The following is a 12,741-nucleotide window of genomic DNA, read 5'->3' on the forward strand; positions in this document are numbered from 1 at the left end:
CCAGCCATGATGATGAAGTGCAGAGTGACGCACTTTGGCTGAGGACTCTTCGATGAGGGACGACGAAAGGCAGGACCCGTGATGGGTAAAGAAGGCGAGCACGGCAACCCCTGCGCCTCCGCGTCACAGCGTGGGATATCCTGCCGGCCACAGTCAGACGCTCACATTAACGCTCCGCCGCGTTCCCTCCCGCGGGCTCCGGGACCGCTCGAACGCGGCCCGAGGGCCCCTCCGCCCCGCGTCCCCTCAGCGCTCCCGCCGCCGCCCCCGCGCGTGCGCAGCGCGGGCCCCGCCCCGCACACACACACAGACACACACAGACACACACACACACACACACACACGCACACACCGCGCAGGCGCGGGCGGGGCGGGCGCGCGGCGCTGATGCAAGAGCCGAGCACGGACTGACCCCCGCGGGCCCCGCAGGCCGACGGACCGACCGACGGACAGACAGAGCGACCCACCCACACACCCCCGGCCTCCCGCACACCCCCCGGCCGCCGACATGTCCGGCGACGAGGTGAGAACCCGCCCGCACCGCCGGGGGAGCCGCGCTCGGGGCCTGCGCCGCGCCGGCGCCGCCGCCGCCATGTGGGCGCCGGGCCTGAGGCCTGAGCGGGCGCGGCCTCCGCCCCGCGCGGGGCCGGGGCGGGCCGGGGGTCCCGCCGGGACGGCCGGAGGAACCGCGGCTTTGGGAAGGGGCCGCGGGTGCTGCGGAGGCCTGGAGCTCCCCGGGTGCCGCCGGCGGCCACCCCTAGCGAGGGGAGGCCGGGGAGGGAGGCGGAGGGCCCCGCCAGCGCTTCTCGTTGTGTTCTATGCCCTTCTACCATGTAGCCAGTTCACTTCCCCATGTCTATGGAGCTTTAAATCTTGGTCTATAACCCAGAGAACTAAATAGCTCCATCGTAACAAGCGATAACTTCAGGCTTTCCGGGTCTGCTGGTGCTGGCTCGGACACACTTCCAGGGGAGCTGATTCGTTTGTCTTTGAGAAATTCTTCGGGTGTTGTAGGTGCCGTGTGTTGGCACCTTCACTGGCCTCATTTCCCTCGCTCTCGTGGCGAAAAGGCCCGTTTTACGTGTTTGAAGTGATGGGTGACTGTGTGGCCTGGGGTGCCCTGGCTGGACCCATGAGATGAATTCATCCATGAGATGGATTCTGCTCCTGGGCTGGTGTCATCTCTCAGCTGGTGTTTCAAATACCCGCGTGGCTTGTTTCCTTCAGAGCAAAGTGAGCACCCAAGCCTTGGAGGTAGGCAGGTCATAATTTGTCGTTCGTAATATAGAAGAAAAATTATTAATAGTTTTAAAAGGAGCCGAGACTGACTTACTCAGCTGCTTTAACATCCAGAATGAATATGCTGCATTTCTGTGCCCCATGTGTCGTTGGAGCTGCAGTTGTGATGGCTGGGCTGTACTCTGCACTCAGCAATCCTTGCATCAGGTGCTTCCTGACTCAGGTGATCCCAGGACCATGGAGTTCATATGGAGTGCCCTGCTTTGGGTTTAGTTTAAGTACCGGCAAGACTGTTTTTCTTGCATAATGAATTTTTTTTGCCATTGAGGTGATCCCTGCAATCTGTAGGACAGTGAAGTTACCTCTGTGGGTTGCTTTATGTGTCAGAGTGACACATAATAGCAGGTAACAGCGTTGAACTTGAAGAACTCAGAGTGACAGTTCATGTACTGTGAGAGTCTGTGTGCCTTCCCAACATCTGGTTGTTGGGAGCGGGATAGTTTGGTATTGATGGTAAGCTGGTGAAACTTTTTGAAGCCTATAAAGTTAAGGAGAGTGAAGACACATCGAGACAAATTGGCACCTTGAGCTGGTGTAGATGGTACAAACTTTGTGGTATTGAACTGTAGCTTAACGTTTTCAGAGCTGTGACCAAATGAAGCTCCCTGGTAGGAGCACCACTGGGTGCTGCCCAGACCTGTGGCACAGCAGGGGCAGCACAGGCCTGGTTTGTGAGGGGAATCAGTCTGTTAACATCTGTTTGGTTTATTAAAGATCCTGCAATGTGTATAATCCCACCAGAGATGGGAAAGTTCTCTAGATCCTGTATTTTTGTGAAACTCCAGGCAATAGTGTTAGAGATTGCTGTGTTTTGAGAAAATTTGGGTGCTGATTGGTCTTAATAATTTTGCATCTCATCATAGACATAAGCCAGTGTAGTGTAAGCATTCCTGAGCTCACTTGATCAGGGCAGGGTTGCTGTTTGCTTCCCATGCCTGTGTTTTTTCAGATGAGGAAATGGGATTTATTCGTGACTTCCGTTAGAATCCTCAGCATTTGCCACTGTCACAGCAGTTCAGAGTAACCTTGGCTTCTGTCTTAACAGTTGCATTTGGACTGTGAATCTTTGATACTTTTTTCCCCTCTTTTCTTTCACTTGCTAGTTTCTGTATGTTGGGATTTTGGCTGTAGGCATTTGAAAGAAGGAGCAGGTACATGGAGCTGGATGTGAGAAAGAACCATTTGGTCTGCAGAGGAGAAAACCCCATATGGGAATTTGGCTCTGAGAGCAGAAACAGGATGGGAATTTAAAACCTTTTTGCACAGGAAGAGCACTGATGTTTGGTGTGTTTGGACCTGGGGCTGTAGTTCAGTAAGAAACCTCCAACTTTCAACACTTAAATGGCATCATAACTAACAAAACATACTGAGTAGAGAAAAGGAACAAAGAAAGTTCTGAAGCATCCAGCTCAGAGAGCCCAGACATGGAGTGCCCTGGTTGTCAGGCCAGTTCATTTGTATCGTGACTTGTCTAAGCCTGTGTGACCTAAGGCTCTGCCCTTGATGAACAAAACATTTCAGGCACAGGCCTCCTCTTCCTCCTCAGGTTGTGGGGTCTTACATCACCTTCCTGTGAGCAGGTGGCATGTTAAGAGTAAGTCTTGGGTTTGCAGAAGCTTGGCTTGCCCTGGCTGGGGCGGCCCCTCAGAGCAGTGCCTTGCCCAAGGCCAGTGCCTGTTTTTAGTGCTGGAAAGCCACTCTCCTGCATCCAGGAGTTGTCCTTGAGTGTTGACTGGAGTTTAGTGTGGTTGGGCTGAAGTCACAGCCTGTCTCTGCAGACACAAGAGATCCTTTGTGGTGGTTCAGAGTGAGAGGTGTCTTTCCCTTCACAAAGGGAAGAGTGATTTGAGTTTCCTTCTTAGAAACTCTTGCATCTGATCTTATGTTTGCTTCACATGAGGAAATAAAAACCTCTTCAGTCTTGCAAAGCATCTTCATGGAAATGAGTCAGGCATTGTGCCTGTTCCCAGAACTGTGGACTCTGCTGCTGGAGCAGCTTTCCTTGTGTCCCAGCAGGCTGGGGAGGTTACAGACAGTGTAACCAGTTGGACATACCCTGTGATTTCTGTGCATTACAAGAGCATGATTCACAGCAGTGTCTGAGGAAGCATCAGAGGAAAGCCCTCTGGCAGAACTCTTTAGAAGATCCTTCTAGCACAGTGTGTGCAGCTAAAGACACACTTGAGCAGTGTGAAAGCCTCAGTGTGCCAAATATGTGGACACTTTTGGGATGCTGTGCTTCAGAAACCCCTGTGTGCAGTTTACTGCCTTTAGTAGAGCCTTTATGAAACATGTACTTTGCAGAAAATTGGAAGAATATCACAAGAATGTCTTGTGGAGGAGAAGGAGAAGTGCAAGGAAAAAATGGGTTTGTGGGGGGAGGGAAGGCCCCAGACTTGCAGGGTGTAACTGAAGTCAGAGAGCTGCTCTTTGGTGAAGTGCACCCTCACTTTCCTGAGAGAGGCTGTTCATGATGCTGAATTGGAACTCTGTGAGAACACTCTTCCATTACTAGATGAGAAGAACACTGGAGAAAATCTCACTGAGTGTCTAAAATTGTTGTGTTAAATCCATACTCTGGTGTGACTGTATGGGCAGGTGTGAGTAATAGAGCTGGCCAACAGCTGATGTCACCTTGCACTGAGATGACAAAAGTAAGAAGCATTAATGTGTTACATTAATTAAAGCATTAATGGAAAACTGGAGAGCTGGTGTGTAAAACACCTCAGGTCTGCAGATGATGAATAGGTTAAAAGTGAATCTCTGAGGTCAGTGCCTTCCTCACAGTCAGACTAGGGGAATTAAGCTGCTTTGCTGGCTAAAGAGCTCATTAACAGCTTTTAATCCCTTGGTGTCTGAGGTTCAGTCTCTCCCCCGGGGGGGAAGAGCTCAGACCTTTGCCATTTCGTGGTGTTGGAGCTGAGGCAGGTCTGTGTCACCAGCCCCTTGTAGGTTTGCCTCTAGTCCAGAGTGTCCTTGTCAAGAGAGTTGTTGCCAGATCCTGCCTTTAATAAATCTGGAAGTTAACGTGTCTCCCAAGTGGAAGTGACTCCTGATCAGACTCTGTGCTTCAGTGATGCTGAGTGTGCACAGCCTTAGTGCAAAACTGGAGTCCAGAATGGTAATAAAATGGAGAAGGAGCTGGTAGCCAGGCTGTCAAAGAGTCACAGCTTTAATGGATTTTCAACTAAACTCATAACTACATACTGGATGGCAGGAAACTTGGAGTACAGGAAAAGTAGCTGAAGCTGGAAACTGTCAAGCAGGTCTTCCCTTGCAGCTGATAAACAGTTGAGATTGAAGGCAAGGAACAGTTTGGGAAACGGAGGGGATGGTGAGAGAAACTTCCAGGTGTTCTAAATATGAAGTGACAGGTGATTATTGTGCAGCTAAGGAACTCTTTGACTTTTCCAGATGATTTTTGACCCTACTATGAGCAAGAAAAAGAAGAAAAAGAAGAAGCCCTTTATGCTGGATGAGGAAGGAGGAGGAGATACACAAACAGAGGAGACTCAGCAATCAGAAACAAAGGAAGTTGAACCAGAGCCAACAGAAGACAAAGACGTGGAAGCAGATGAAGAAGACAGCAGGAAGAAAGGTAAGATGAACTCTCCACAGTGGCATTTTGAGACTACAAGCCTTGGCATCCCAGGGTGTGATTGCAGAGCCCTGGTTTGTTCTCAGTGATCTCTGCTGCCTGTTCAGAGGGCACATTTCCCTCCTGCTTGAAATCACAGACATCCACCAAGCTCCCAGTGCTTGTGTAATTTCCATTTTCTTTTTGTGTGAGGCAATGAAAAGAGACTCTCCAAAAGAGTGAGGGTGAAGTTTCACATGTTCCACATGCAGTAATTCCATAATTACGGTTCTTTTTCATTGGAGTGATTAAGCAATAGTGTGAATAACAGAAACATGGTTTAAAAGGTTTCTAGTTTTTTTGATAAATGTGAATGTGATAACTGGAGTGTTCTTTGGAATCTTTCAGGAAATAAGTATGTGATTGTGTATACAAGCTTACTTTTTAAATTGTGTATACAAGCTTACTTTTTAAATTGTGTATACAAGCTTACTTTTTAAATTGTGTATACAAGCTTACTTTTTAAATTGTGTATACAAGCTTACTTTTTAAATTGAGGCCAATGGCATTTCAAGATGACCTGATTGAGGGGGTTCTGTTCACTTAAATCCAGTTTGTTGGTAAAATTGGCTCCTGCTGTAGACCAAAGAAACTCTACCTTCCTCCTACAGTTTTCTTCTTATTTTGATCAAGCATCTGTAATGACAAAAGTGACTTAATTTCTCTTGTACAATAAAAAGAAAGATTAAACACTTAAAAATCAGAAGATGCAGTTAGAAGATGCAGAAACTGAAACAGTACTGAGGTATTTTGGGTCAGAGGGGAACACTCTCTTATAAACCTGGAGGATATCCATAGAGATCATTGCTCATGTCTTACTGGAATGTTTTGAAGATTTGGATATAAATTAGAAACTTTAAGTTCTGAACTGTTTCTTCAGTTATACTGTTTTAATCAATCTTCTGGGTTTTTTTAGATACAACAGATGACTTGGATGACTTAAACTTCTTCAATCAAAAGAAAAAGAAGAAAAAAACAAAAAAGATATTTGATATAGATGAAGCAGAAGAAGGTGTAAAGGTTTGTTTGCATAACTAGACCGTTCTGACTATGGTGAAAACTTCCTTGCTTTCTTTTTCTTGGGCTTGGCAGTGCAGGAGTTGTTTCAAATCTGTTGTTGTGTTCATGCTGAAACTTTACATATCTTTCACATGCAGCAGGTTCTGATGAACACGTTGCTCAAAACCTGACTGCTCTGCACAATCAGGAGTAGTTCTGCAATCTGCAGTAAGGGCTGATTTGCCTCCAGGTTAATTGTCTTTTGGGGTTAGAGAAGTAAATGGATGTCAGAAGCCATGCACAGAACAGTCCTCTAAAGGCCAGCCCTGCAAACGAAGTGCACACACCTGCCAAGAACTCTGTTTTCCCTCTGGTGTTGTCTTTAGGAAGGATTGGCTCCTGTGCCATGTTCCAGAAGGTGTAGGAGATATTTTTACTCTTCTGGAGTTTTATTCCAAGCGGTGTTTTTGTATCACATGTCACTGGCAAGCCCAGAGAGGACAGAGAAATGTTATGCTACATGTAAACCTCCACTTCAGATTCTGCCCTTTGGGGAAGGAAATGTCCTTGTGATCTGCCCCAGACAGACAGAATACTTGCTCTGTGTTCTCCCCACGTGCAGAACTGTGGTAATAAGCTGGGGTGGCTGCAGGAAGCACAACTTTGCCTGCTGGGGAGGGTGTTTAGTTCCCTTATGCCCTCAAATGGCTGTTGCCTTTGAGCATAGCATGACCTTGTCCTTGAAGTCAGACCAGAGGGTAAAAATCTGGCCCTGCCTGTGGTAGGAGTGCAGGACTCTCTTCAACATCCTTAATTCCACTGTTCCCTGTTGAGCTCCAGGGCTGTGGTGGATGTTACCAGTATCCACCTGGTACAGTGTGCCCCTCGTGGGGTTTGTGAAGCTGTGCAGTGGGGATTGGTGTTTAATGCTCTTAAACTGTAGTCCTGTTTCTTTGCAGGAATTGAAAATTGAAGGAGATGTGCCAGAGGCAGTAGAACCTGAAGATGACCTTGATATCATGCTGGGCAATAAAAAGAAGAAAAAGAAGAATGTGAAGTTTCCAGATGAAGATGAGATAATGGAGAAGGATGAAGGTAGAAGTATAACCTAGCTCAGTGAGGTGCTGAAAGGGAAATGTAATCCATCTTGTAGGTGAATAAGTTCTGTTCAAGTGCCTTTTTTGTTCCAAAAGTCACTTTACTACCTTTACTATTATGTTTATCAGAAAAACTATTATATTTATCAGAAAAACGTCCTGTATGAATTTCTCATTAGTGCTGATGTCCCTTGTAGACAAACAGAGAAGATTTGAGTCCACACCTTAGTGGAATCTTCTTTGATGTCCCTTTTAGAAATGCTGTAAGCATGAAGTCAAACAGTGTTTCTTTTTTTTTAATGAATCCCCAAAACCTTCCTTTACAGCATTTGAGGATGAAGACAGCAAAAAAGATGATGGAATTTCTTTTAGCCTTCAGTCAGGACCTGCGTGGGCAGGCTCGGAAAGGGACTACACATATGATGAGGTAAGGTTCCAAAGACTTCTTAAAAAACATTGTCCATGTTCATCTGCATCAGTAGAGCCTTATCTTGCCTATTTTTAACCTAAAGGACTTGTATTCAGAGGGTCAGGAACAGAAAAACAACATAGCCTGTGTTCTGTCACAGTTAATTATCACACGGGGCAGTATTGGTGATAGTTCAGACACCTCTGCAGGTGGGCTGGGGTGCTGGTCATTGTGAAGCAAACCCTGGGGGAAACAGTGTTTGGATTTTGCATTTATCAGAGCATCTGAAGTGTGTTAGTTTTGCATTTATCAGAGCATCTGAAGGGTGTTAGTTTTGCATTTATCAGAGCATCTGAAGGGTGTTCCAGAGCACATGAGGAAATGCTGGTGAGCAAAGACAGCGTGATACTCACTGTGAATGCTGGTTCAGGTGTTTTTGGAGGTGAGGGGCTCACCTGAGAAATTCAAGCTGCTCATGGCTGTGAATCCCTTCTCTTGCAGCTGCTCAATAGAGTTTTTAACATCATGCGGGAAAAAAACCCGGACATGGTGGCTGGAGAAAAACGGAAATTTGTCATGAAGCCCCCCCAGGTTGTGAGAGTAGGGACCAAGAAAACATCTTTTGTCAACTTCACAGATATCTGCAAATTGTAAGTGTGCTCTTTGGATTTCCCAGGAATAGCAGATGGATTCTGTGCTCGTGGCTGGGGTGTTGAAGGGATGTTTTCTGGCAAATCAGAAGCTATTTTAGTCGTTACCTCTCCATTTCTCTGGGAGAAGATATTTATGAAAATGATTTATTGAGATAATTTCTTTTTTTATACTTAAATTAGGACAGTGGCAGGGCTGCTGCATGGGCCTCTTGGACTGAAACTTTGGGAGTTCATTGGCCTTTATCAAGTCCAGTCACCAGTGATATTTATTTGCAAGTGTTGAGCAGGAGGGTGGGGAAAGTTCTTTCTAATTTGAGCTGACTACAAATACTGTTCTCTTGGTAAATGGTCTGGAGTCCAGTAATGTTTTCCCACTGTTTTCTGCAGTGCTTTCTATGGCTTAATTATGTCTTGTGAAGGCAATTCTGCTCTTTGTGAGCACTTCTGGGAATGCAGCTCTGATTGGTTCCATGTGTGTGCCAGAAAACAGTCCTGCTGAAATCCCCACTGAGGATCTGGGCACTGTACTAAGAGGGATTTTTAATGGTAGCTACTAGCATTTTTTTCAGGGGATGGGAGAGTAAGAATGGAAAATCTCAAATAGAAAACTTATTTTCAATAGTCACTGTAACTGTGAGTTTGGTTTGGGGGGAATGGTGGAGGGTTTTTTTGTTTGGACTGGTCAGGTTTCTTGTGTCCTTGGCCACTGTCTTTGGTGCAGACCCTCTGGCACTGCCCCCTTTTAGACTTGGTAATTTTCCCCCTGCCATTCCTGTATAAATACCAGATTTCTTGGAAGGGGGAAGGCTAAACATACTGTTCCTTTGTTTTTAGATTACATCGTCAGCCCAAACATCTCCTGGCATTTTTGTTGGCAGAATTGGGTACAAGGTAAGGCTGCTGGGCTGTGTTTTATAGTGATACATAACAAATGCCCATTTGATTGGGCTTTGGAGTCTCTTGTGCTCCAGATGACTTAAAAAATTAGAAACCAGAATGTGACAAAACATTCCATTTACTACATTAGAATGTTTAGAAGATGATCTTATTATTCAGATTACACCTTACTAGAGAGCTGTGTTAATTCTCAGCTCAAAGTTCTTCTGATTAGGAACCTTAACTGTGCTGGGGTTTGCTTTTGCTTGGGCAAAACTTCCTGCAGGATTTTAAATGCCTTCAGAATTCTGCATTTTTTCCCCCCAAAGCAACTCAGTCTTACTCTTCCCTTGAAGAACCTCTCTTCGTGTTCATGACTTGTTTTAACACTTCACATCTTCTGCAAATCAACCCATTGATTTTTTTTTTTTCTTTTAAATTAGTGGCTCAATAGATGGTAACAACCAGCTTGTAATCAAAGGAAGATTCCAGCAAAAACAGATAGAAAATGTCTTGAGAAGATATATCAGTAAGTAGAACTCCCTTTGCCACTACAGATTTCTCTCAGGCCCGTGTGTGTGGGCACAGTGGACAGTCTGGGCTAACCAGCCACAACTTTTTGCAATATGGAATAATTTATGAGATAGTTCAAATACTGGTGGCTCTACCAGGGTTACTGTAACCACATATGTCATACCCTGTCATGCATTAAAGCATGCCAAGGAAAACAGGGAGAGCATTTGAGAACTGCTTGTTTTCATTTCTTGGCTGTGATGAGGACTATGGCAAACACCAGTAATTGTTAATTTTAAAGTCTGTTGTACACATTAATTAGCAGATGCAGTGTGTGTGTCACTGCTGGGCAGAAGGCTCTTGTCCACATTACATGTAACAAAATATTTAGTGCTGTGCCTGCCCCAGAGCTGCTGACACCTGGGAATGCTGCTTCAGCAGAGGAACTGAGGGAACAACAGTGGGAAGATTTAACTGGTTATTATTTTGAAAATCCCAGTGTCAGTGTGATGCCTTAGAACACATATAGATTTTAGCACAGCTTTTTAGCACTTTAGAACCTTTAGGTAAACACCCTTTGTACCAAATTTTTGAAATATTGTTTAATATTTCTTGTCAAGGATTTCAATAGAGATTTTCAGCAAGGCAGAGAACATCTTATTTGTAGAGAATGTACCTAGAAAGGACACATTGCTTGATATAACCTAGTCAAAACTACTCAGAGAGGACCCAGAGGCCTTGACATTGGTCCAAGCAGAGGATCATGATGAAGATGAAGGTGGGAAGAAGGTGGTCTTTTTGAGACCCCTGACCCAGCTCAGGAGGTGTTGCCTGAGGGAGGTCCCATGGGATGGACTGTTTGGGAACTGGGTGTAACCTGTGATGTGATGATTAAATATTATAAGCAGCTTGTGTTCTAAAATTGTGAGGCCTCTGCTGTGTGGGGTGCAATATGTATGTTGTGCCCTTAAAAAACTGCTCTTTACCTTCCTATATTTAAAATTGTCCAGAGAGTGTTTTCTTCAATTTTAGGTAACAAGTCCATAATGAAACCTCATCTTTATTAACCTGGGAATGGGGGGAAAATTTTTAGGATTTCATAGTAAACCCTTCTGAGTTAGCAGATGCATTTGAAGTGTTTCAGGAATAAAGGCTCAAGAAGTGGTGACTTGTCTGCATTATCTTTTAAATGCTCTCTACCTTTCTATACTCAGAATTCCTTTAATTAAAGAACTGCTCTTTACCTTTCTGTCCTCAGAACTGTGCAGAGAATGTTTTCTTAGGTTTTTAGGTAACAAGTGCATAATGTACCATATGAAACCTCATCTTTATTAACCTGGGAACTGCAGGCAACTTCTAGCTTTTCATAGTAAACCCTTCTGAGTTAGTGGATGGATTTTAACAGTGTTTCAAGACTAAAGGCAAAAGCAGTGGTGACTTGGCTGCATTATCTTTTAACTGCACTTTACCCTCAAAATTGTCCAGAGAATGTTTTCTTCAATTTTAGGTAACAAGTGCATAATGTACAGTGTGAAACCTCATCTTTATTAACCTGGGAATGGGGGGGCAATTTTTAGCTTTTCATTGTAAGCCCTTCTGAGTTAGCAGATGCATTTGAACAGTGTTTCAAGACTAAAGGCTCAAGAAGTGGTGATTTGTCTGCATTATCTTTTAAATGCTCTCTACCTTTCTATACTCAGAATTCCTTTAATTAAAGAACTACTTTTTACCTTTCTATCCCCAAAACTGTGCAGAGAATTTTTTCTTAGATTTTAAGTAACAAGTCCATAATGTACCATATGAAACCTCATTTTTATTTACCTGGGAACTGCAGGAACTTCTAGCTTTTCTTAGTAAACCCTTTTGAGTTAGTAGATGGATTTTAACAGTGTTTCAAGACTAAAGGCTAAAGTGGTGACTTGGCTGCATTATCTTTTAACTGCACTTTCCCCTCAAAATTATCCAGAGAGTGTTTTGTTCAATTTTAAGTAACAGGTGCATAATGTACAGTATGAAACCTCATCTTTATTAACCTGGGAATGGGGGGGCAATTTTTAGCTTTTCATTGTAAGCCCTTCTGAGTTAGCAGATGCATTTGAAGTGTTTCAGGAATAAAGGCTCAAGAAGTGGTGACTTGTCTGCATTATCTTTTAAATGCTCTCTACCTTTCTATACTCAGAATTCCTTTAATTAAAGAACTGCTCTTTACCTTTCTGTCCCCAAAACTGTGCAGAGAATTTTTTTCTTAGATTTTAGGTAACAAGCACCTACGAAACCTCATCTTTATTAACCTGGGAACTGGGGGGCAACCTTTGGGTTCCCACAGCAAGCCCTTCTGAGTTAGCAGGTGCATTTTGACAGTGTTCTGGGCCTGAACTCTCAAGAAGTGATGACTTCACGTGCCTGATGTTTAACTGCCCCTGTGTTCTCCCCCCCAGAGGAGTATGTCACCTGCCACACGTGTCGCTCCCCGGACACCATCCTGCAGAAGGACACCAGGTTATACTTCCTGCAGTGCGAGACCTGCCACTCCCGCTGCTCCGTCGCCAGCATCAAAACAGGCTTCCAGGCTGTCACAGGCAAGAGAGCCCAGCTCCGTGCCAAAGCTAATTAGTCTGCTAATCACCACTGGATTGTGCACAGTGTTCTGGGGAGGTGGCACTGGACAGGTTTCCAGGAGCGGATTGACCGTTGCGTTAAAACGAGATTGTAAAAACCGCGAGAAATGGGGCTTTTGGTTGGTTGGGCTGTGAAACCCTTGCAAGATGCAGATCCTCAAGCTGTTCACATACATTTGCTCATTGAATATATTTTACCAACTGTAAGGAACGTGATGGGAAAGGAGGTGCTTTTTAATCCGTTCAGACTTGTGTAAAAGACGAGATAAATTAAAGATCCTATAACAGTGAGTGTCTTGGATTTGGATTCTTCCTTCAGTTTCCTCTCTCAGCACTGGTGGGAATGGTTGGTGTGTTGTTCTGCAGATCATGTCACTGAGCTATGTCCAAGACCCAGAATGAAGATTAAGGTAGAGGTTATTTTGCTTTTCCCTAACAAGCTGATTTTTAGTTAGGCTGTCATTAAACAGAGAAACCAGTCCCAGAGTCACAGGGCTGTGCCAGCATGAGACCTGCTTGTGCTTTTACACCCTTGGGTGCACAGACAGGGACAGCAGGACTTGTTGGTACTGCTGCCTTAGGCAAAAAGTAGCTCTGAGAGACTTCAGACACCAGATTGATGCTGAATCTTAACACAGAA

At 44.8% G+C, this 12,741-nt stretch overlaps 1 protein-coding gene across 1 annotated transcript; it reads left to right on the top strand.

The window, feature by feature from the left end:
- Positions 1 to 336: 336 nt before the first annotated feature.
- On the top strand, positions 337 to 12,392 carry EIF2S2 (eukaryotic translation initiation factor 2 subunit beta). The gene is made up of 9 exons (XM_051802809.1): positions 337 to 523; positions 4,714 to 4,897; positions 5,853 to 5,956; positions 6,895 to 7,030; positions 7,359 to 7,459; positions 7,943 to 8,091; positions 8,929 to 8,985; positions 9,414 to 9,499; positions 11,922 to 12,392. Exons 1-9 carry the CDS (start codon positions 509 to 511, stop codon positions 12,095 to 12,097), a joined length of 1,008 nt encoding a protein of 335 aa, XP_051658769.1. The 5' UTR covers positions 337 to 508; the 3' UTR covers positions 12,098 to 12,392.
- Positions 12,393 to 12,741: the final 349 nt, after the last annotated feature.

This window comes from Manacus candei, unplaced genomic scaffold (genome assembly GCF_025592945.1).
Source record: "Manacus candei isolate 608988 ecotype Guabito, Panama unplaced genomic scaffold, ASM2559294v1 h1tg000057l, whole genome shotgun sequence".
NCBI lineage: Eukaryota > Metazoa > Chordata > Aves > Passeriformes > Pipridae > Manacus > Manacus candei.

Bases quoted from the DNA above. Each gene is read 5' to 3' on its own strand.
- EIF2S2 (XM_051802809.1), top strand. The intron at 4,898-5,852 runs GTAAGATGAACT...GGGTTTTTTTAG, and splicing joins AGAAGACAGCAGGAAGAAAG to ATACAACAGATGACTTGGAT. The intron at 8,092-8,928 runs GTAAGTGTGCTC...CTTTGTTTTTAG, and splicing joins TTCACAGATATCTGCAAATT to ATTACATCGTCAGCCCAAAC.